At 40.5% G+C, this 24,207-nt stretch overlaps 1 protein-coding gene across 1 annotated transcript in view; it reads right to left on the reverse strand.

Moving 5' to 3' along the window:
- Nucleotides 1-9,283: 9,283 nt before the first annotated feature.
- Nucleotides 9,284-24,207, reverse strand: part of PCP4 (Purkinje cell protein 4) — a 30,350-nt gene continuing 15,426 nt past the window's right edge. Inside the window, exon 3 of the mRNA XM_088539323.1 lies at nt 9,284-9,639. Within this exon, the coding sequence (XP_088395449.1) occupies nt 9,512-9,639 (128 nt within the window). The 3' untranslated portion in view covers nt 9,284-9,511. The remainder of the gene's footprint in view (nt 9,640-24,207) is intronic.

A 24,207-nucleotide genomic window follows, 5' to 3' on the forward strand; every position in this document is an offset into this window, starting at 1 on the left:
ACCTTGAAGCTTTGGCGACTATAATGTATGAACACTATTGACAATTACTTACTTAAATTAGTCTTATTGACTTCAAAGCTCGCAGGATTACAAATTCAATGCACAGCACAGAATCACAGAAATGGAATTTTAATTCTGATGATGGGGTCTAGCTCATGTTCGTATGTAAGAATGGAGCAAATGTAGGTAGCTCTCCAGTGCCAAGAAAGATTTGCATTAATGGAAAAGTGCTTTTTTAACTATGAAAAGAGCATTTACTTCTCTTGTAGAAACGTATATAGAATATGATGCATAATGTATGCCTTTTCCTTGTACTGCTCAAGATGGCAATACTGAAAAAAGAGCAGACACAGAGGAACTAATCATCCATCTTTTTGCTATGCAGTAGATGCCAATAAACTGGAGCTTGTGCTCCATTCTACTAAAATCCCAATGTCCCAGGGAATATCCTATCTTTCAATAAAGCTGGCTCTAATATCCACTGAGATGTGAGTTAATGCTGAGTGGAAAATGACTTTTGTGTTTACTTACTTCCAAATTATATTTTATCCATTTTCATTACTAGATAAAAGCAACTGCCTCAACTTATTCATTGTAAAGAGAAGGCTGAATATCCATCAGAGGATTCAGTGATCCGGGGATATGGATGGCAAAAGAATTCTAGCGGAATAAAAATGTTTTTCAATCTAAACAATCATTTTAATTTTTCCATATATGGTGTCTCTGAATGCACTTTTAAAATCCCATTTGAGAGAGATGTTTTGGGCATTTTTCAGAGACTGCAGGCATTGTACATCAGGAGAAAGTGTAGAGGGCAAACTACAGGATGCCTTAACAACTACTGAGATTTTTATTTTTAACTCCAAGACAGAATTTACACAGCACAGCTGTGATCCCTAAAAGCCTGCCAATTGCCTTGCATAACTTAAACATATTGCAGTGCCTCAGCACCTGCTACGTTGCCCAGGTATCCCCTAAAGACAACACTGCAGGGTTTTGTTTTACATAACTAAATGGGAAATATCCAAGTAATTCATTCTATCAGCAAAAGAGTGAGCACACAACAAAACACTCCAGGATTATAGACACTACATGCAAAGGAACATTTTTCTGTGACTTGTGGACATGTGTGGCTTGAATTATTTAGTGTGCTTGGTAGAGATGCCACAGTCTTGGGTGGGCGTAAGTCAATGCTACTGTCATTGCAGTTGTTATTGCTATTATGTTTAATTCTTGTCATTATATTGTGCTTATTATTGCAACATCATTTACTACATTAAATGTGCACTTTGCTCCCAAGCAAAAATGACAACTGTTAAAAAAAACAGTGATACCATTTCATCGAAAGCTGCAAACTAGGTTGATAAAGTCACTGTACTTCATTGTGTACTTGAGGGGCCAACATGCCCTCCCCTTACTCACACTTTCCTTGACACATTAGTTCTGAAGAATCCAGGGAGATTATTTATGGTGGACATTACTACTGAACGTTAGTAATAGTATCAGTTTGGCCTTTGTAAAAGAGCATTAAATCACAATGTGCTGAGACAGGGCAAGAGTTCTCAGGCTTCTTTTAAGTGCTATTTTTAGAGATGGATATTCAGACGTTTCTTATCAAATAATTAGTCTTGAAGCAAAGTCAAGCTAACTTTTGATAATAAAATATGAAGTGATTTAATTCTTTTCTGAGCTTCAGAAAAAGGCTGATTTAAAGTTTCATTGATGTCTCTGCACTTGGCTGAAATAATAATTTAGCAATGGGAAAGTGGGAGTACAAAGTCTACAACAATTACAATTCCTGCTCAGTTTGCAGGGCAAAGGGCTGAAGATATAGACATTTATCTGGATTTCTGAACTATCCCAATATTGCAGAAGTGCAGTGGGACTATAAAGACAGGAGAGGTGCTTTACAGCCTATCTAGTCCCTTTAAAAAACGGTATACCCATATAAAGAAGAAAATCCTGATTAGACAGAGAGCTGACGGAAAGGCTCTAGGCTCACTGAAGATGATGCTCTGACTATGAGCAAACAAAATCATTCTGTCACAGAAATGCCAGAAGCCATGGAGATTTGTGGTGAGGGGATCGTCACATATAAAATAGTCAAGATAATTATTCTGCTGTGCTTGGCACTGGTTAAGTTTCAGCTGAATGCATGCATTTGTTTTCAGGCACACAGATAAACTGGCAGAGCTCAGAGGAGAATAACAAAAAAAATGATAAAAAGATTTGGAAAAGAAGACCTACAGGGGAAGGCTGTGGAACTGGGTACAGTTGGTCTGGAACAAGTGAGCCTAAATGGAAGGGAGGAAGACTTAGGACAAATGAAAATGAACCTTTATAGCTTTAAGAAAAGTTTGGCCCCAAAGCAGGCTGCCAGGGAGGGTTTTAGAAGTATAATTACTAGAGATACTAAAAGGCAGGAGACCATCTGTCAGGGATGGTTTAGGGATAATAAAAAATGCATTGCCACACGTTAGGAAATACAGCTAAATAACCCATTCATGACTAGATATTAACAAACTAGGAATGTAATGACTTCTCTTCTTAGGGCAAATTCCTAGACCTTCACCCTGCAAAGATTTTCTTGAACTTATACAACAATGCAAGTTGATACATTAAATTTAAGATGTGGAAGGACAACAGCATTTAAATATTTCCAGGGATAGTAGATGTTCATTTGAGCATAGCAAGACCTTTTTTTTTAATTGTGCTTTGGAAATGTACATTGAATATACCTTGGAATTGATATTGAACATTCAGGTAAAACCGTAAGCGTGGTTATACCCCTTAGTATTGCAAGTAATTAATGGGCCAGTCCACACGTGTCTATTAAGTTGAGGCTGTAATGATATAATCAAGCAGATTTCAGTGGTAAATGCACACTATTGAGTATAAAGGCATATCTACCTGACTGTACAATTCCAGCACTGGGATCCCAGATCATATTTGCTGAGACGATTCCCTTCTGCCTTTCCCCCAACCCCCACTTCATACTCCTGAAATTGTTTTTGCTGACATACCTGCGCTGCTGTGCTGAGCCAATATACTTCAGAGCAATTTCAAACAGGCTGAAAACTGATGTATTGCTTTGGGGCAAAAGCAGATGACACAATCGCTGCTGACATCCGTTTCCATAAGCCAACCTGATGAAAACGCTGTGCTGCAAGGAAGCTAGTGGAGAAGTTGTTCCTAGGACTGCGCTCGCTATATCTGCTTGGGATGATCTCTGCAATCATTCAGACTCAAAGTTCAGCAAATGTATGTTCAGTGATGTGGTGCTGGCTCTGCTGGGGCTGTTTTATCCCCAGAGGAGTGAAAGCCTCGTTGGGGTTTCTCTGCCCCAGGGCATAGCCTGCACAGACTTGCAAAAGTGGATGCTGATCTGCATTAGATGTAGTGTGAGTGATGGAGTGAAAATTAGCAAGAGGAGAAAAATACAACATTTATACAATGTCAAACAACACTGATATTACTGCAATCCCTCTGGCAGCTTCCTGCTGCTACGAAGCCCGGCCTCCCAAGCCCATCCTTCTGCCTCCTATCTCATGACCCGTTGTTTTCTGTAGGAGACCTTACCACTTACTCCAAGGCTGCTTCATCTCCTCAGGAGGCCTTGATGAGAGACTTTGTCAAAACTCCTTGAAATTCCTAGTGTGCGTTTGTCACTGTTGCCCATGTATCTCTTTACTCCAGCAGTGATCACTAATAGATCTGGGATTCATAACTACAATCAAACTGGTATTGACTTTTCCATAGTATGTCATATTATCTGTGTGTTCGTTTATTCCATTCCTTATCACAGTTAATCTCAAGGCACCTAATAAAAACAGTATTGTTTTGTATATCCATGAACTAGATCTGTTTTTAAATCTACTATTGATTTGCCATCTCCTATTCCACTGGAATTAAAGCCATGGGCAAGCACTGGTTAAACAAAGCATCCATCATATATCTGAGTTAATTAGGAGACGAGGCTGAATCTCATCTAATCCTGGAAATTTATTCGGCTGTTTACTCCAAACTTTCTTCTCCTTATGCTTCAGTTTGATGATGAATTCCTTATACCAGCATATTGTAAAAACCCCTCTTGTGGGCTTCTCTGCTGTGAGCGTTAATGCAGAAGATTCATTTCAATTTTCTGCTAAGGCCTTTGCTCCCTGCCACCCCTGCAATTCTTCAGCAGGCAACCAGCCTCGGGAATGTTTGGAAAAAAATATTTATAATTCTGTATCTTTAGCAAGATGCAGACTGGTTTTGGCCTGCCTTTTTGTGATTCTGTGTTTTAAGTTAATAGAATTCACATTCCTTGTTATTTTCCTCATTTGGCCATTCTTATGCTTGCTGAGGGAGTTTCTTTACCTCTAACAATCTCTTTCACTGTTTGGTTCTACAGGTTATTTTCATGGTCCTGGCAACTATGTGAACCAGGGATTTCCAACTCCAAGGCAATTTTTCTCATTATACAGCTGTAGGCTATTTTCTTTTGGGACAATTTGATAGGTAATTTTGAGCATAAGCAGCACGGATATGTCTGGGGAAAGTGTGGGTATACGTAGGTAGTAATAGACCTGCCTTCTGCAAAACCGACTGCTGAAAAAGTTTTTACATTACTTACAGAAACTATTTGTTTCCTAGCACATAGATATCCGCCAAACTGAAATTTTGCTATTCGTGACTTTGTAACTCCTATCTAGGTAATGCCAGGTAGCTAGAAAGCTCAGTCAGTGTTTGAAATATAAGGACATTTGTACCTAAATGAGCTTGTTTCCCTTTTTTTTTTTTTTTTTTTAAGCTCCTCCTTGAATTAAATACTTTTCCTGATCTTAGCAACATCCTGGCAGGTCTGTGGAAAGTCTGAATTACAGACAAAAAGGAAATTAAAAAATGCTGTCTTGGACATGAACAAAGAACCACCAAAAAGCAAGATTCAGGAAGGAGAAAATTCTCCTTTGGGAGCATGACCTGAATATGTGATGCGAAAACATTTTGATATCAAGGGAATGTCTGAACCAGAGGCAGCCACAATTAATTGGAATTTCATGACAGCTTACTATTTCCTCATTATGTTTCACTGTGTTTTAAGACTGTATTTGTAAGATGTAGTCTGAACTTCACATTGAAGAATAGTCCTGCTGCTGAAAGAGCAGTAATTCATTTACTAACAGCCCTCATTGCTGTGCTTCGACGACATAATCGTTCTCCCTTGTCGCAACCATATGATTATTCCTGTTGTGTAGGAAATTTAACTCCGAGGAATGTCAGATCAAATAAAAAAGCACAGTGCTTACCATAGTTTTTATTCAATTAAGTAGCCATTACAGAGTTCATGCTATTTCAGATGACATAATGCAGAAAGTAAATGCAGTCCTTAATTATAGAGATATGTTCACCTAAACAAAATGGCACAACACAATCCAAGCCCATTAGCATTTTTAAATTGTTATCCTAAGGGGGTTATTAGATGTTGAATAGTCTTTGGGAAAGATGGATGGGCAACCTGCTGCCTCCACAAAGTACTTTCAGCTCACAGGAGTGCTATTTGAGGTTTATTTGTGAAATTCCTAGATGCAGCAAACAACATAAGAAAATTGGTGCTGCTGAAATAATCTCCAAGAGAGAAAGCACCAAACCCCAGCTCAGAGACCTCTGACTTTGTGTGGGATCTGAAGTGTGTCACACATATGGTCAAGGACTGTCACAGACACAAGCTGTCTGAGGAAGGTCTGGGCAGCTTGTAGGGGCTTATCCTCAATTAAGATCTAAAAAGTCCTGTCCATTCCTGTCCAGTCTTGCTTGTCAAGCACCTCACACATTCTATCTGCACATGTCCATGCCATGGTAGGATCCACAGGATCTTCTGCCCCATATCCCTGAAAAGTCCCGTTTATCCCGCATGGTCCCAGTGCTAAAATAACCTCCCATTGGGTTTGGGCTGTACACTGGGTTCTTGCCCAGAATCATTGTGGAAGAATTGCTTGAAAAGGGGGAATTTAGAGAAAAAGTAGGGCCTCACAGAAGTTATGACATTACAGGAGCTTGTTTGGGGTGAGACACAGTTGCCACTTCCAAGATGGTTGGTACGCGCAGACTCCGTTCCTCCATGTTTCCCTAGACAACACAATCTGCCCTCCTAGCAGCTGCAAGGAGAAGTAATGGAGGGTAGAGCGGAGTGAAGACACCTCAGCCAAACTCTCTTGTACTCCCTGCACTGTGCCACTGATAAGCCACACAGTAGCTGCCCAGTGGGAGATATACAATAAGATGTCCAGTGCTGAGCCAGCCAGGGTGGCAAATCACTCCTTTTGGATGAACTTTGCTTGAACTTTCCTCATTATAATCTCATTATAATGCCAACACACACCTCCATCCCAAAAGTCACCCACCTCTGAGGTAGGACCACTCCTCATTGAACATGCTCTCTAGATTTTCAATTGATTATACCCTTAAATGAAAGCAAGAGACTTTTTCACCAATCCACAACAAAAGTAAGTATGACTATAGTCACTCAAGCTCCATCGAAATGTAAAATATATATATATATAAGGTTAATTAAGGACAGAAGATGTTTGAGGGAAGATTCCATCATAGTTTCTGGGAGCAGTCGATGGGCTGAACCCCTTTCCTCCCTTCAGGCCGGGATGTTGCCTGAGGAGACTCCTCAAGACTGAGAGGCCTCTCCCATCTTCTTAGGTGAGTGATTATTTCATTTTTGTACAACAGAGCTAGCTAAGAACCTCACGCTATAGTAGAGGATTTCCTGTATTGGCATTAAAATCTGCTTTGTAAATGTTACATTTGAATAAAACATGCTATTTGTGAACTTGACTACTTGTTTTGAAGGCAGTCGGACCTACAGTAGACAGGCTGTGAATCCAGTGCTGCCAGAGTCGGGCCTATAGCTACCACAGTATTTGGTATCCCTATTAAGAGATGAGTCCAGCCGCCTTCAATCCCGCTACCCTCTGAGGACTGGCTGGAATGCTAGAGGACTCCCATCTTACCAAATTAGCCTCCCTGTCAAACTGCAACAACTCTAAGTCCCTTAACCTGCATCATGGTGAGTGCCTTCTCTTTGCAGTCCTGCAGCCTGCCTTCTGGTGGCTCTGCACCCTCTCATTACTGCTCTAATGGCAGCTTCTCATGGCAAGCAATTGCTACCAACGTAAGACTTACACCGTCCTTTCACCCTACTCCTGCCTCTTGGTTGTTTGTAGTTTTTCATTTGCATGATGGGGCCAAATAATATGCTGCACCAAGTGTAACCACCCAGCACGCAATACCTGTGCTGCATTAGTGTACTTTAATCGGTGCTAACAGTCCCATAAGTAGGAACAACCAAGAGCTTGAGTAGGTCCTGATGAAAACAGGATCAATACTGTGGGCAAAGCATTAACGGACAGATCAACTGCTGCACTGGAGAGGACATGCAGGGAAGGATGCTCATCTTGGGAGATCCTATCGCTGGATTCCTATTGTCTTCCTGGCTGGCCACTGGGAAGAGTTTTCACTTTCCTTTTTCTTTTTCTCTCTCTTTTTGCTTTCCCCCAAATTAACTTTCACTCTCAGAGCTGGGTTATGCCTTCATGTAGAAATCCCACTAATAGTGATTACTGCATCCATGCCTCTTTCAACACCCTTTGTGCAACTAAAGGCAGTCACAGACACTGCTTTTCTTTCAGAGGTGCAGTCACAGAAATATTTTATGCTATTTCTCATTTGCATTTTATATCAAATAAGCATTGGATAAGCATAAAAATATCTGGAATCATGAAGCAAAACTGACGATGTGACAGGCATCCTTCACATGCATCATCAGACCCACAAAATGGACAACATCCTCTCCTAGCAATAAGCATTCGGCTCTTCTTGCCACCAGATGCACTGAGAAGATGAAATCAGCCCCTGCCGATCCATCTTCTCTCCCAGCTAACGGCGAACCCCTGTGCAAGATGGGAGAGGAGGAAATGAATCCTTCTAGACAGAGTGGGGAATTACACAGAAATCTCTCACGTCTGAAGCCCCCTCAGCTCCAAGCTGTCCAGCCAAAGGCAGGCAAGACTGTTGCTGCTCAGCACTCCTGCTTTGGGTGAGTCTTGCTCTGCTTTCTTGAAGAACCTCTGCAGACTCCTGCACTTCAGAAAGCACTTTTACCTGTGATTTCCCCAGTGGAGCAAACCCCCAAAACTTGCTAATGAAGCTAAGTGGAAGATAGGATTTTGATATGTTTCTGCTTGCTGTATGTCCCACTGGCTGGATTTAAGCATCGTTCTTGTTCTTCTGAGTACAAGCTATATTTTTAAACCTTTTCTAATGCCTCCAGTCCTTCCCATGGACTGTACAGCCTGCCACTTTCTGAATTCTTCTGAGGCCAGGCAAGAAGAGGTCCTTAATTAAGACCAGCCTCAAGCAGATGTTAGTCTTTAATAGTGTGGAGAAAATAGGAATACTTCCCAATTTAAGACCAGCATTGTTGTGGCTGCTTTTTTTTAACCAAAATTGGGATAATATCATGACAAGGATATTACATATCCTTATGTAATAAGCTTCATAAGCTCCATAAGACAAGGAGCTCATGTAAACTCATTTTAAATTATGGGATAGTGTATCTGGAGACAGACAGTCTGCTACAACTTACTCAAGCTAACTAAGCTAACTAACTTACTCAAGCTTACTCAAGCTTACTAAGAATTATAGAAAAAGAGAGAAAGGGGGTAGAAATATTTACTGATGACACAGATAGTGAACAGCTTCATCAAGAGAGAGAGCCAATTTCTATTTCTAGAAATAAAAAACCTTTCCAAATGTTCCTGGAATTGGGTTTTGTGTCTGGCCTTTCTCCCTTTCTCCTCTCCTCTCCTCTCCTCTCCTCTCTTCTCCTTTTCTCTTCTCTACAATCCTAGCCGTATAATTCTGAATTTTATCACCCAAATGGGAAGGGCAAAGGCAATTTCCTCCTGTAAGCCATTTTATTCACATAACAGAAGAACAAACTGCTCACTGCTTTCTACACCCTCATGCCAGTGACTGCCTGCAATTTTTCACTTTCACCTCATTATGAGAAAGTAATTTTATTGCCACATTTGCCTGGCAGCTGGATTTCTCCAAATGAGGAACGCAGGGCTGAGATGTGTTCTCTCCTCCCTCAGCAAAAGCCTTGTAGCATACAGTGCTGTTGTTATCTCCAAGCTTTAAGTGAAGAGGAAAACAGGCATCCGGGTTGGGTTCATTTATAATACTGTGCTTGCTGGATTTATATGAAAAGACAGATGAAGGCAAACACTTTAATTACTTCATCCTAACTTTTTATTACAACATCGAGTAAAATGGTGAGTTACAGAAGTTAAGGGGTGTGAAACACCTGGGATGAAGTTACGCACAAGCTCATGGTTTGATATCTGCCAATGGGGTTTTAAATATTGAGAATTTCTGTACATGCATCTTCGTGTTATTTCTGATTTTCCTGATAAATCATTTCAGGATTACTTTGCTTTCAGGTGTGAGGTAGCTGCTAAGACTGGGACCCCGCTTTTTTCTTCTGGAATTTCCTGAACTGCGACTGTATCGCCACTGCCGCCCGCTCTGTCTCTGGCGCATCCATGTCTATGTCAAACTCCTCTTGAACTTTCTTCTGTCCATCTGCCCAGAGAACACAAAACAAAACATCAGTACATTTTTCAAACAGTGCTAATCACTGAACAGTACAGATAAAAAACCCTGCTCTTCCGTTGCATAGTTGTAGGGTGGGAAGCATATTCAGAAAAACCATAGGGACCAGTTTCAGCAGACACAGCTGATCATATTCCTTCTTTCCATAGCCAGGGCTCATGACAGCCTCTTTGCACCTAGGCACCGAGAAGCGACATCACCGTGGCACTCAGCAGTCCCAGAGCATCCCCCCCAGTGTCTCACGGAGAGGAGCCTTCCTGGTTAATGACACAGATCAGGGACTAAGAGAGCAGTGAGGGGCAGCACGAGCATCCTGTACTGTTCCATCGGGTGCAAATTACTCACTTCATCCATCCCCATGTTACAAGTGCTGCCCTGGGGAAGCGCCCAGCCTTGCTGCGAAAGAAAGCCTAATATGTGGCTCAACAAGGAGAAACACGTTCACTCCACTGACCTGCTGATGTCCTTGTGTTTCTGCTCTCTCTAAACTTGTTTGCTAAACTTACTTAAATATTGTTACAGCCCAGACCTGGAGCAAACATCATGCCAAAAGCCTACAGAGAGCTCCACTTGACACAGCTGTAGGAATTCACTTTTTTGAACAACTTTTTTATTCTTGAGATTAATCACAGTATTTTTTATGGATACAAATCAAAAAGGATTTGCCCTATTCTGTGAAAACTATACATTTCTGAGCAAAATATGCAAAAAAAAAAAACTATTCATTTGAACTTTTTTAAATTAAAAAACTCAATATATTATCTGATTAGCTCTAATACTAACCACTTTGTGATACTAGTAATAAAAATTCTACTTGTCCACATGTCAGAATCTTTCCTCTATTAATAGGGTCCTATAAACTTAATGTTCTTCTATGGAGACTTAGACTATCACTTCAGGAGAAATATTCTTAATATATTTTATCAAAATATTTATTCTGCTTATGTAAGAAGTATTCAGTCAGCTCTGATATTGATTAATGTCATCTCCTTGAGGAATGACTTTCATTTCTGTTGTAACATTCTGAGCTGCAGGTTACTCTGCAGTCCATTACCGGACACACTTGTCAGTCTTATGCATCACTCCTAGATTTTCAGCCTAAAAATTTTTTTCCCTTGGTAATGTCAGCAGTTGAGGACAGATGGATGGACGAGTAGATACAACTGGTTTTACACCTCTCAAGGATATGGGACTTGTATAATTCATTTCCTATAATGGCAAAGTCTCAGGGATATATTGGCTTGCAGCAGTTTGCAGTAGTGACTCAGCAATCTCATGCTGATATTTTAGAGATTTTAAAAAATCCTGCATCTGGTGTATTTTTTTCTCTTAATTTCTTTGACAATTAATCTTTGCCAGTGTTACTGCATTAAAGTCAATTGTACTACAGTAATTTACCATATCTGGAAATCTTTCTGCCTTTCTTCAATTTTTGAACACATTCTTGTTGTAATTTAAAACCAAATTTATTTATGGCAGATAAATTACAGATACAAGTTTATGTATACAGCTTATGTATACAAGTTTATAGAGAGCGACATTTATGTATTTGTCTTCTTCTAATCATTAAAGAGACAAATGGTAGAATGAGAAATTTCCAGCCTAGATTTAAACTCCTAAAATGAGAAATAAGAAATTTTCAAAAGGCCCAAGACAGTATTGTACAATACATATATCATTTATACATAAATATAACACACCTGTGTTTTCTTCTCTTCCTGTATGCATGCATGTGTATACTTACACACATGCACATTTGAATATATACACAGAATATGTATGAATATATATAGAAATACACACACATATTTGTTTCAAAGCGTTATAAGCCCTGTGAAAAGAGCCAGACAGGGTACTCCATGAGTGCTGGGGGTGGAATCTTGCAGTTCTCACTTAAACATTTCCTATTGATGACTGTCAAAACAAAGATACTGAACAGATGGATTGTTGATCTGTAAAGAAAATCAAGTGGTGAATCCTCTTTGGCTTTGTCTATACTAAGGGAAAAACATACACTCTTAGCTTGAACTACTTTATTCAAATAACCTACTGTTGTAAAATACTTCATGCACCTGCTAACTAGACTGGTTTGCTTTTCCTGTGAGTTAGTTAACATGAATTAAGAATTGTCTCACTGAACCACAGCAAAAACAGCCTGCGCTCAGGACCTGCACAGGCTAGGGCCACCTCACCGCATCAGTATGAGGGACCAAAAACTTTTCTGCATCCCAGCTACTACACGGACATCTGTGCCATATTAGCTTTTACTTGTCAAGAGCGTGCATACATCTGAAACATCCAGGCCATTAAGCCTTATCCATTGGCTGAATACTCAAATCTTGGTATTTATGCAGAAGCTGAATTCAAGCCCAGACAAACATCATGTCTTCATTTGCTGTCTCCACTCCCAGTTTTTCTTTCATAAGGGATGGCTAGTTTTGATGTTATCTGCAAACCCAGGGAATTTTCATTCTGAACAGGCTGGAATAGACACATGCTCTTGCTCTGGGCTTACTATTGGACTTCATTTTTCATTCCTATTAGTGGGGATCAGGTATTTTTCTTGAGAAGAAGCCACCTTTATGTAGCCATAAAGGTCAATCTGGTTTCCCCCTCACACACACATTCATGTACGTGCACATACATCCATGCACACATGCACACATGCCCTTTTGTTGGCATCTACACTTTCGAGCCTAATTTAGATATTTTTTTTTCCACTCGCGGTTCACAGATCTCTGTCCTTCTCCCACAAGGCCACATGAGGCAATGAGGCAACTAGTAGGAACAAGACTGGTGTCAGGAGACTTTAATTCACAGGCCAGAGACTGACAATTCCATTGGAGAAGGAGGAAAAAAAAAAAAAAAAAAGCACGGCCTGCACCTTCCACCTCACAAGTGGTAGTTTCATTAGCGCGCCTGAAAAAGATAGAATTCCCAACCTCTCGCCATCCAGTTGTTAGCTATTTCAAGGTATTTCAAGCTACATTCTTCATGCTTACTCCAAATTCCCTAGAAAGCAACTCCTATTACCCCTATGTGAGTGCCACTAGGATGTGTCCCGGATGGGCTGTGCTCACTACCAGGCAGGTAAACAAACCCTAGCCTGGGTTATGGGTTAGCCACATGAAAAGTCTAATATCTGATGATTTGTTTTCAAAAACATGTTTAATGTGGATGGATTTTGAGCATGTGGCGACTCAGGCAAATCTGAGCTCTAATAGAAGCGGGGCAGAGAGGCAACTTCAGGGGCAGAGAAACAACTAACTTCTTGGTGAATCCCATCATGATAAGAAGCACCCTTTTCTCCAGCTTCAGATTACTTTGCAGGTCTAAAGATTGGGACAACTTGCACAATGCAGATTTTACTTCAGTGTGTGTAACAGGCATCCCAGTAGGACAGCATGAAACAGCATCTAATTAGCTATTTTCCAAATCTAACATCCTGAAAGCTCATTTAACTTTGTTACAATTGAAAAAGATCTATTTATGCCATTTCCAGATGAAAGGCCAGAATGCTATCTCTGTGGTCTACTACAGTGCCTGATAAACCATTGCAAACATGGGATGGATAATGAAACTCTGCCTGTAACAAGGAAAACAATCAAATCGTACATGTTCTAATCTACCCAGCAAACTCCCCAATAACGGAGTGCAAATGTAGCCATTAACAAATCTGCCTTAAGACACTTCTTTGATTTACTTTTCAAGTACAAAATAACATGAATTATGATAACACTGGAAAATAAAAACACTAGTTATTCCCTATGGGCCAAGAATCTGAAGAAATCTTTTGTGGCCTTAGAGCAAAGGGACATAGATTAGTCTTTCCTTAAAGCATTTATGAAAGGGCAAAGCTGGTTGACTAGATTTGGGGGAGAAGAGGATTCACTCTTTATTCTCAGAATGTATCCATTCTCCAGAGGAAATAGAGATTGCTTGTCACCTTTTGGAAAAGAAAATCATCATGAAAAATTGCACAGGCTGGTGTCTCTAACTAGAGTTTCACTAGAGTTTCATCTTAAGTGCTATTCTCGTTCTGCTTACCCGACCCACATACAACAGGAATTAAAGGACTATACTGAAGATGGAATATTCTCATAAAAATATGGAATATACTCATACTGCACTTTTCAAGGGCTGATCTGCAGTGCTTGAAAAAAAAGACTAAAGAAATGCGGCACAGAATCACTTTACTCCATAACATGCTGGAAGAGGCATTTTGCCTCAGGCAGGATCATTACCTCCCAAATGTCCTGCACTCAAATGATTTTTCAAGCTGTGACAATCTCTATGTTACCCTTACCTTAAGCTCTTACACCAATCTGTTCAATGAGCCAGAACAGTCCCTAACTAAAGAAGGGCAAAATAGGGAAGAAAGTCAGGGATGTCGACATTCATGTGGAAAAAAAAAAAAAAGGTTGTTTAGGTGTATGGATAATGTAGTACAAGGACTGGATCTTGGTCCTTGCAACTGCCAGGTTGAAAAGACAAGAGCTTTTGTGGCCATTCTTCCCCCTCTGGATTCAGTTGAGGGGTAAGGAAATGAAAGGCAGAGTCTGGTCTCTGTGGACCTGGCAGTGAGCTTTCCAAGACTGCGGGCGGAATTTAAAGGCACTGCTTTTTGTGGTATTTCTGGCCCATCTCCATTTTTATGGCCACATGTGAAAGACCATAATCCAAGTAGCGTTGGAGTTACATACTTAACTAACATGCTAGCATAACACCAATGCAGTGCCAGGCCTCTCTCACACCACAGTGTGACAGTTCTGTGTATGTCCTCTGCCACAAAGGACATAAGTCCTTCTGTCCTCTGAGCTCTGTGACTGTGAGACTCGCAAGAGAAGGCAATTCTTCCTTCTTTCCCTTCCTCTCCATATCTTCCCCTATCCCAGTAACTGACTCTCATATATACAATCCAACCCAAATGCTCAGCTATTCTGTTTTTAAGGACAGAAATTCCCCCTAATTAGCTCAGGAATAACACAATATTTTTTCCTTCCTACTGGTTAAAAATCCTGCCGAGTGAGATATTCAGTTGGTGGCTAGATCAGTATATTTGCTCATTTCTTTGCTTCATAATGAACTCAGGCATCCAAGTCTATCTTCAAAGGTCAAAAGCTGCCTGTTCTCTTGACTGTGGGTACACAGGCACTCGTGGTGCATGGAGGGGAATTTGGATTTATACAGGGGAGTTTGTTTTTTCTGCCGTCAGCTATTTTGAAGGGTAGCTGCTGGAGAAGTGTTATGGCCAGAGTCATCTCTGAAACTGGAGGGGAAGCCCTGGAGATCAGAACTCTCCGGTGACTTCAAAAACACAGTGTGAAGGGAAACAAAGGTTATCAATAGTGGTGAGATTAAATATAACAGCTATTTTTATCTGAGCAATACCAACCAGCCCCTTAGTATTGTTCAGAGTGATCCAGAAAAGAATTAACATCTTTCTATTAGACTGTAAATGAGAGTTTGGTATAAAGAAAATGACTTCACTAAGTAACCAGAAACCTTTTTTTCTCAAATTGACCTTTACTTTCATAATGCAGTGTTCTTATCATAAATTTGAAAAATTAGTTTTTCTGTAGAAAATAGTGTTTCTTCTTTTGTGAATTTAAAAATGTTATTTCAGCATGAGACTTTTGAAGTATCTGATTAATCTTTTTTTTCTTTGTTGTAATAATGTGGGAGAGCAGCAATATTATTTCTGGCGTAAGATAAACGAAGTAGCACAAAATTATGCATATTGGGGTAAAATATAATGAGACAGAAAGGAACAGTAATAAAATTCAATTTACAAAAATTACATTTTAAACTAATTTGTAGCCAACTACGGATAAACTGATTTTCCTCAACAATTAATACAAAGACAAATATTGTTTTGCTTTAAGTGCTAATATTATTTAAGCAGTCATTCCTTATCTTGGAAATAATTATATTAAAGTACCAATTATAGACTTTTTAAATGGCCTACAAATGCATAATTGATGCATCTATAGGTATGTAACTGTTGATGCAGATCTGGGAGGCATTCTGAATATGAAAACACAAGCTGTAACTCATATCCCCATGCAGAGAGTGAGGGTTTAACTATGAACAGGGCAAATTAAAGTGCCCATCTCAGCTGCATTAGCTAATGTCTTGCTAGCAAAAACTGCATCTGAGCAGTGCTAAGCTGTACATTCACAGGAGATCTCGAGGAAGTGAAGGAAAGCAGTGCTGGTGATCAACCTTCTCGCCTCACTGCTGAGTGATGTAGCCAAGGCCCATCCTCAGTGCCCGGATCCCCCTCACAAATGCTGCCCAGGGAGCCTCTGCAACTAATGTCCCAACCAAGTTTCAAATGAGAAGGTTTATGGTGCTTTTTTACCTTCCTGCATGATTTGCAGGTCTCCCCTCCTCAGTAAACACTGTGCCTTTAACGAGCTTCGCTGTTTCACCAGGGAAAGTGCTGCCTTTCAGCAACGCGTGAAGCAAACCACCCTCCTGTCTCTCTAGACAACGGCTTGATTAATATATGAGCGGTTCCTTCCCTATTATGGTAGCATTCAGACGCTCCCTGACATGGATGGCAACCCTAATATGGTGCAAGCTTACAAATGCAGAAAAACACATCCCCTCCTTCCCTCTAGCTTCCCCCCACCCCGACCTTTACAAAAGTGCCTTCAGAATTAAATGCTTTACATGTCACATGCAGAGCCTCCTCGAGGCTGCCTCCCAGATCATGGCTGCACCCACCAACTACCCCGGGGGCTCTTCATGGCTCAGGCACTGTCCCCAGGGGCTCCAGGCCATGCAGTGGTTAGTGCAGGCCCCGAAGCAGCACAGCTCAGCCCTCTCCCAGGAGCTCTCGCTGTTGCAGTGGGATGGTGTGGCCAGGGGCCCTTCCTTGCAGGCAGGATGGATGAAAGCTCCCTGTGTTTTCAAGGGAGAGGGTGTCTAGCCCAATTGATTCAAGCCACGCTGTGCCACCTTGCATCAAAGTCAAAGAACAGTCTCTAGCCCATTTTATTTTCTAATGGAGAGGCAGCCTGCAGCACTCCCAGATACTGTGTAGTGCTGCACCAGTGGGAAGCTGATGCCAACTGAGGTGGTTAAGTGCTATTAATTGTGTGGTGGCCAGTGGCACCTGAGAGTGCTTCCAAAGAAGAGACAGAAGAGGGCTGTTGGCCCTCAAATGGGATCCTGTTTCCCTTGGAAACTGTTTGACTGTTCCCTTGTGCTGTTTAACAGCCTCACTTTCCAGGAATGCTCTTCTTTCCCTCTCAGTCTCTTTGCAAGTTACAGAGGTAAAAAAGGGAATAAGCTGCAAGAATGGCAGTAATCACAACACGCCACACAGAAGCAGCAGAAAAGGGGTCTCAAAAATATGCACTGCTGAAGTAAGATGAGTTGGAGAAGACAGCAGTGGTTACAGTAGAAAATCTGTCAATCTCTCCAAAGAAAGGAGGGGAGTCAATCGGAAGAACTTGGTATGGAGTCAGAAGGTGTTTCTGTTCCGACACAAAATGAAGGAAAAGGAAAAATGAAATTTTGCACTGCTCATTTCAAAGTGAAAAATGAGGGCAGTTTCTAGGGATCATTGTATACCAGCAGAACTCTGTTAGCAACTAATGAGCGAGCTATTTTAAGTTTCCACAGTAACTTTTATAAAAACGTTTATGTGAGAGCTTGGGAAGCTGCAGTGAGAAGATACGCTCCTCTTGTAAAATCCATCAGTATGTTTTAATTATAGAGTGTTTAACCACATACTCAGCAGTGGACAATATTAGGAATAGGAACCCTGAGCTCTGCTATTTAACACTATACGCTTACATGAAGGAGTCATTTCAGTACTTCCATGCCTTCTGTGTCTTATCGTATGAGAATAAGAAATGCCTTCTAAATAAGTTAATCTGTAAGAGGCACTTACTTACTTTACTGCACAGATTAAACACAAAAGAAAGATCTTAAATTATGCCCAAAGCTTGTAAGCTTTGTTTGGATGAACAGAGGCAATGTTGCGTGTTGGTAATAGAATAATTACTTTGGGACTATTCTACTATGAAAAAGTGCTTTCAGACAGGTACGTTCAATGTTTATTAACCTCTTTCACTCTGTGCCAGCTGGGGATTCCTGTAGAGGCAGCTGGGCTATTCTCAAAGTTTCAGGGATACAAGTGGAGCTTGTAAGGTTAAAGACGCCCAGGAAGCATTTGGAGGCCTTTAGGGACACAACAACATTGTCTCTGAGTATCTGATTCCGCCCACAGAAAACACTCTCAAGAGTGTATTTGCCAAAATCAAGTTTTTTGCCCTGTCCTCCCCTTAAAACCAAATGCATCCCATCAGTAGAGCTCTAGAGATACCGGATCGGCACAAGTGTGATGGATCTCTAGTCTCCTGGAGCAGCTCCAAGTTAATCTGACCAGAGTCTGAGTAAAGACTGGCGTTCTCTGATGGACATTGATTTGTGTGTGCTAACCACCACTACTAGCTGCCAGGAGATCTTTCATGTTCCTGTGCCACATGGCCCTGTAGCTTCTACTCCTACACCCAGATGAGGTGCTGGATTGGCGCCATCTCACCAGAAATTGTCTTTCTGAATGTACCATGTAGCCAAATTTTCTCACCAAGGGTAGCGAATTTTGATTTCTCTGTCTCCCGAAAGCTGCTATCCTAACTGTAGCTTTCCAACTGGCAGTAAAGAAATTCTGTTGCAGGAGAGTTCTAGGAAATTTCCACTGTTTTATTTCGCTTGGGCTGTTACATGAACAGAATCATTAGTTTATTTTAGTTTGTCTTTTCTCCACTGAACACAGAATGTCATGTTATATGTTTCTCTCCCCTGAAGGCTGGTGTGCTTAGGCAGAGAGGGGCACCTTGGAGAATTCATGATAGCGCTGATATAGAAGTTACGGGGAGACGGATAGAAATCCTGTGGCAATATGGGTCTGAATGAGGATGAAAAGGATTTATACAGATGGATGGTATTGTCAGTATATACCAAGAGCCATTTGGAAAGCTTTATTCTGGGTAGTGCAGAAACTCATCCAGACAAATATGTAAAAATTCAATTCCAGATAAAAGCCCTTTCCAATACCTGAGAACAATTCATCCTGCAAAACTTTTTACATCTGGGCTAATCAGCAGCTCACTTTAGAAAGAAATCTACCATCCAATGGAGAAAAAACAGGCACTCTGAGGGCACAATACCTACTTTAGGCATCTGAATTGTTGTAGGGTAACACAAATGTCACCCTTGAAACCCCCTTCTGTATAGGCTAGTTCTCCATTAGCCATGAAGGAAGCTCAGGGTAACTTGCTCAGTTGCATATACTGATATTTAATCAAATGAATCACATTTCCTGAGTCTGAGTGGTGTCCGAGCTACACATGGTGAAATTCTGCATGAATAAACCTATCTCCTATTTCACCTGAAAATCCTTCTCATTAGTAGTCCTTATGAAAGGTACTATACTGAAAAGGTACCATATAGTACTATACTGCAGCAACAAAGAAACGTTATTTGCTTCAAGAAAGAAGAGAATAAAACAAACAGAAATGGCACGTGTCTTCTCATACTAACCCATCTGTGAGCTTCCATCGCACTGCTAGCATGGAGAGAACAGCTCACCTTCAGTAGAGGGTCAAAATGAACATTTGTTCCCTCTGCTGAGATTGCCGCTGGAGCTGCCAGCTGTGCAGCTGATCTGGTTCCTTTCATGTTCCCCCAGGAGCTGACTGAACAGTCTGCATACATTTCTCTTTTTATAGATACATATAGTTAAATAGACCAAAAAAGCTTGTATCAGCACCTCTTGCTCTCCTTTCAATTTATTTCAAGCATAGAGAATTTTTGCTTGTATATATGTGTCTAGGTATTACAGAGAGACTATTTCATGCACAAAAGCCATCTTTATTTTTTTGCAGTGTACATCAGCAAAACTTCTTATATTTCCCTAATAAGGGATTACAGTTTTAACACCACAACAAGCAATATCAAATACTTCATATGAACCAGCAGTCAAGTGACAGTTGCTTTGAGAACTATAATTGAATTTGCAAGCTCCTGCAAACACCAAATCAGTGCTTAGCTATTTAACTAATAATAATGAGCTGAGTGATGACTGCTGCCAATCTGCTGAAAAGTGGAGATGGTCAAAGGAAGTTTATTGCAGCCTTTAAGTGTCATAGACAGCTATCACTTGGCTACAGGATTACATAGAGGAGAAGAAATAAAATGTGTGCTCAGGTGGGCTGGATGTGCTGTAGGAGAACCATATAGAGTGAGGCTTTTTTGAAGTTACCAATCACAGTGTTTCTCATTACTGATCTGAGGCAAAGAATGAAAGGAAGGCCCCAACTCTAAGACGACAGCCCTGCATGGAGCACACACAAGGCTATAGGGACCATCTCCCTGTACGGTCCCTACACCACAAATCCCCTCTCTTTCCTCTCAGGCTCCTGTGCAGCAGTCATGGCTTCTGCACAGAAATATTAGTTGATGTGTACTCAATCCAGAATAAACATTTTACAGGAAAAGGATGCAAATATGCTTTAATATGCTAAAGGAGTTAAATTACTGTTTCATCACTCCTTAATGGAAAAAGGACACAAATGTCATACATGATTAACATCTTTCTGTTGTTTTTTTTTGTTTGTTTGTTCCCAATTATAGAAACTCATGCTAAAGTTAAATACAAGTAGCATCTCTGCGACAAAACATAAGCATAACTCTGCTCTTCCACAAATTTCCTCTCTCAGAGTAATACTGAAGAACTTATTGGCACATGGCACAATTTACTGTTTGCATGAGGGAGTGAAAGATGGCAACGAATAGCTTCTCTGAAGGAGTGGAGGATGAATCCAGAAGGGCAAGGTGTCCTTCCCAGCAGCTTGTTCATTACTTACAGAGAGTTACTGTATTGTGAGGTGGAAGAGTGGAATTCTAACAAGTCAATACCAAAGCTCTGTGGGATTTCTTGTTCCTGACTTCAGTGTCTGTATTTATTGAGTGAGGACTGATAGTATAGGATAATGTAATTTTCCAAGTCTTTTTAAAGTAGCAAAGATTAATGAGCAAGGTCAGGCATCAAAGGCACATGACACTACTTCAAACCCTGCTTCTGCCTGTTTTTTCCTTTTCCCATTTTGTAAAAAATAAAATTCTAAATCTTCCAGGTCCTGGGCCCTGACTCAGCAACATCTTCTTTTGAACTTGATGTTATTTCAGATAAAGGATGGAGAGGTTTTTCTCCCATAGGAATCTAGTTGTGTTTTCTGACAAACATCTGACTAAGGCATAGATCATTAAGGCTGAGCTGCAGTGGGCTTATTTTTTTTTATTATTTTGCAGGAAGGAAAAAATCACCTTTCTTGTAGCCCATGTATTGATTAATCACACCTTTTATTTTTTTTTCTATGTTGGCAAAAGCAAGTATGGCTGTTCCATCAAGTCCTAGGGAACGGAAAAGGTGGGCCCATATTCCCAGCTCTTTAAATTTATCAGGGGGTTGTGGAGCAGGGAGGGGGAAATGGCCCCGTTATCCTGACAGATGGTAACTTCTCAAACCCACGCAATACACTGAGGACACAATAAAGGTTGTACGTGCTTGAAGCACGATGTGTTCCTAAGCTGCCAGTGAAAGTTAAAGAGCAGTGATGAACCACGCTGCCCCCCGGCATAAGCTGCTTTTCAGCCCCCAGAGTTGTAACAAGAGACTTCTGTCATCTGCAGCGTTCCCTGCCTTTTCCTTCACTGCATGGGGCCAACCTCCCTTTTCCTCCTCCCATGCCAGACCAACAGTACCTCCTTCTGCCTGGAAGCACCATTCACCTATATCATACATATACAAGGACTCAAAATGGGGCAAAAGGAGAGTACGATAGCCACAGTGATCTGCATGTAAAGTGTTTCCCTATATGTCTGTGACTGGTGGTGTTTCCCTGCAGGTCTCGCTGCCTTGTGCTGGAAAGAAACTTAGAGTGGCAGCAAGACAGCAAGAAATGGCATCAAGCTGTGCAAGGCTCTTGGAAAGTGGTGACTGCACACGTTTGCTTACTTGTGGGTTTTATTTTTAAAAAACAAAAAAGAATAGTGTACTTAATTTAAAAATAATAATAAAATGAAATAATAATAATAAAAAACTTCCAAACAATGAACTGGGAAGTGCTACAACAGTAAACCTCAGTATGGTTCAAAGGACACTCCTTGTAAATATATGTTCAATATTTCATACCATACAGCACCTCGCTATTCAGAAAGTGATCAAGTGGTACTCTTGTTATAATGTGAGACTGTCTAGAAGAAAAGGAGAGTTTCTATTCTGCCTTTCTTTTCACCTCAGTAAGTTTTCATCTGAGGCCTTTTAGCAAGTGCTATTTGAAAACAGTTTTGTCAGGAAGGGTGGGCATTGATTTAGCAAAGTGCTGCAATTGCAATTAGAGAGTTATTAAACCCCGTGCCAGATAGTCTAATTAACATGAAAATCTAACTGAAGCCAGGGAATAAAGGTTTTCCTCCTGCTTAAACTGTATGTTTATTGCACACATAAAGCTACATTAGAAGAGTACTGAGGTTGCAAAGTTGAGCATGCAAAAATTAGCAAATGACAAAATACAGTGATAACATCATGCAATTAATTCAGTTAATTTTGCACAGCAATTTTAATTCACGAAAGTTCTGTTTCGAGCTCCTGACTTTGCAACCCTCATATTCTTAAGAGTATGTTTTACTTTCTAGATTTAAAGAAAAAAAAATTATATATATATATATATATATATATTTTATATATATATATATATATATATATTCCTTTACAGCATATGGACACACACATGGTTCCTCAGCATGATTGCTTAGAACTGTTAAATTCACCACCCAGAGCACTTGTTTTAACAATTTACGCAAAAGCAGTAGTAGGCTGTTGTTCTCTACTTGAGTTGGTACAAAATGAGATGAGCGGCAAATTTTGTCAGGGGGTTCAAATGGCTGACAGAAAAGGAACAGTGAAGCATGAAGGGTATGGGGCTGCGGGTTCCACTGCTCATGGGGTATCTTCAGATGTGCTCGCCGTTTCTCTTCCGCCTCCTCTCAATATACCCTGGCCTAGCTGTATCACTGTCCCTGGCACTGTTCAAGAAATGTGTAGATGAGGCACTTACTTAGGGGCATGGTTTAGCAGGCATGATGGTGAAGCGTTTACAGTTGGACTTGATGATCTTGAAAGTTTTGTCCAGCCATAATGATTCTTTGATCATTTCCCTATCCTGTATCTTCATCATAGTTCCTGGCAGACTTCTACATATTTCTTTGCCCACCTACTCCGAGTCCCCCACCTCCACCAGATTGGTGTCTCATCTCTGAAGCTGACCTCAGTCCTCTGATGACACTAATTGACTCCCAGCCTCCTCTGCTTTCTCATCCGAATTCATATTCCCCACTCCCTGTGCCAGTTTCCGTTCACAAAATGTCTCAACCTCTCCCTGATATTTTGGGAGTTAGATTTCCTGATGAGCCTTATTGAACCCCTTTGTCATTGCATTGTTTGACTTCCCTTGGTCTAGCTTTTATTGGCTCTCAATTTCAAGGACTGAGTCTAAAAAACTGGGCATACATAGGGGACATCCTCTGTGCTCTCATTTCCAGTCCTCAGCCAAGGTGTAGCCTATCAAGCCTTATTGAAGCAATTAAAGAAAACTGTAATTTTCTCAAGCCCTGAGAAGACAGTGTTAATTTTATTGGCTTAGTGTTTCTTGTTTGGCTCCATGATATTGATTTTTCATAATTTTGTTAACTGCTGAACACCACTAAATACGTGCAAACATCAGTCCTGTCTATCTAAATGTTTGTAACTTGATCAAGTTTGAAGATAGGAAAGTCACATCCTGGATGATGAATCTTAAATTTCTGTTCAAAGGCTTGGCACAGTCATCCTCCTCACAAAAAAAAAAATAAAATAAAGAAATAGAGAAATTGGTTTTAATTGCTAAACATTCTACCCTTTTATGTAAGCCTCATTTTTGAAAACAGCTGGAATGACTTTGCTGAACTGTGCTAAAATAATTCTGTTTGAGGCAAGCAATCAATATGACAAATTTCAGGCTAAGCAATTGGATTTTGGCAAGGTTTACAAAACTAAGAGGGGAGCTTTTAACCAGCAGAGTTCAGCAGCTTTGTTAATCAGCCTTGCCACCAATCCAGGCTATTACAAACAAAATTAATGTGTATAATATGAATAGAAGAACATAAACTAAATGAAATAGAGAGAAAAATTTTGGATAGCTGGAAAATCCTTAAAAGGAGCCAAAGAGGGAATGTGGGTATTATTGTGCTGAGGCTTTGAGAGTCATGAATGATTTCTCAAAGTTTTAATCTCAGTAAAAACATAAAATGGTTTTAGTCACTTAAAATGATGACACAGAAGACATAAATTAGTTAAGGTCTCCCCTATACATTCTGCATTAGATAATTTCTCTAGCATTTACTTCTGCTGATCATTTAAATCTTTTCTAGAAAAGACTTGCTCCTGTATGAATTTAAGCTTTGACAGATACTTTTTAA

This window comes from Tinamus guttatus, unplaced genomic scaffold (assembly GCF_059628265.1).
Source record: "Tinamus guttatus ecotype Peru unplaced genomic scaffold, ASM5962826v1 Tinamus_guttatus_pri_ptg001602l, whole genome shotgun sequence".
Classification (NCBI taxonomy): Eukaryota; Metazoa; Chordata; class Aves; order Tinamiformes; family Tinamidae; genus Tinamus; species Tinamus guttatus.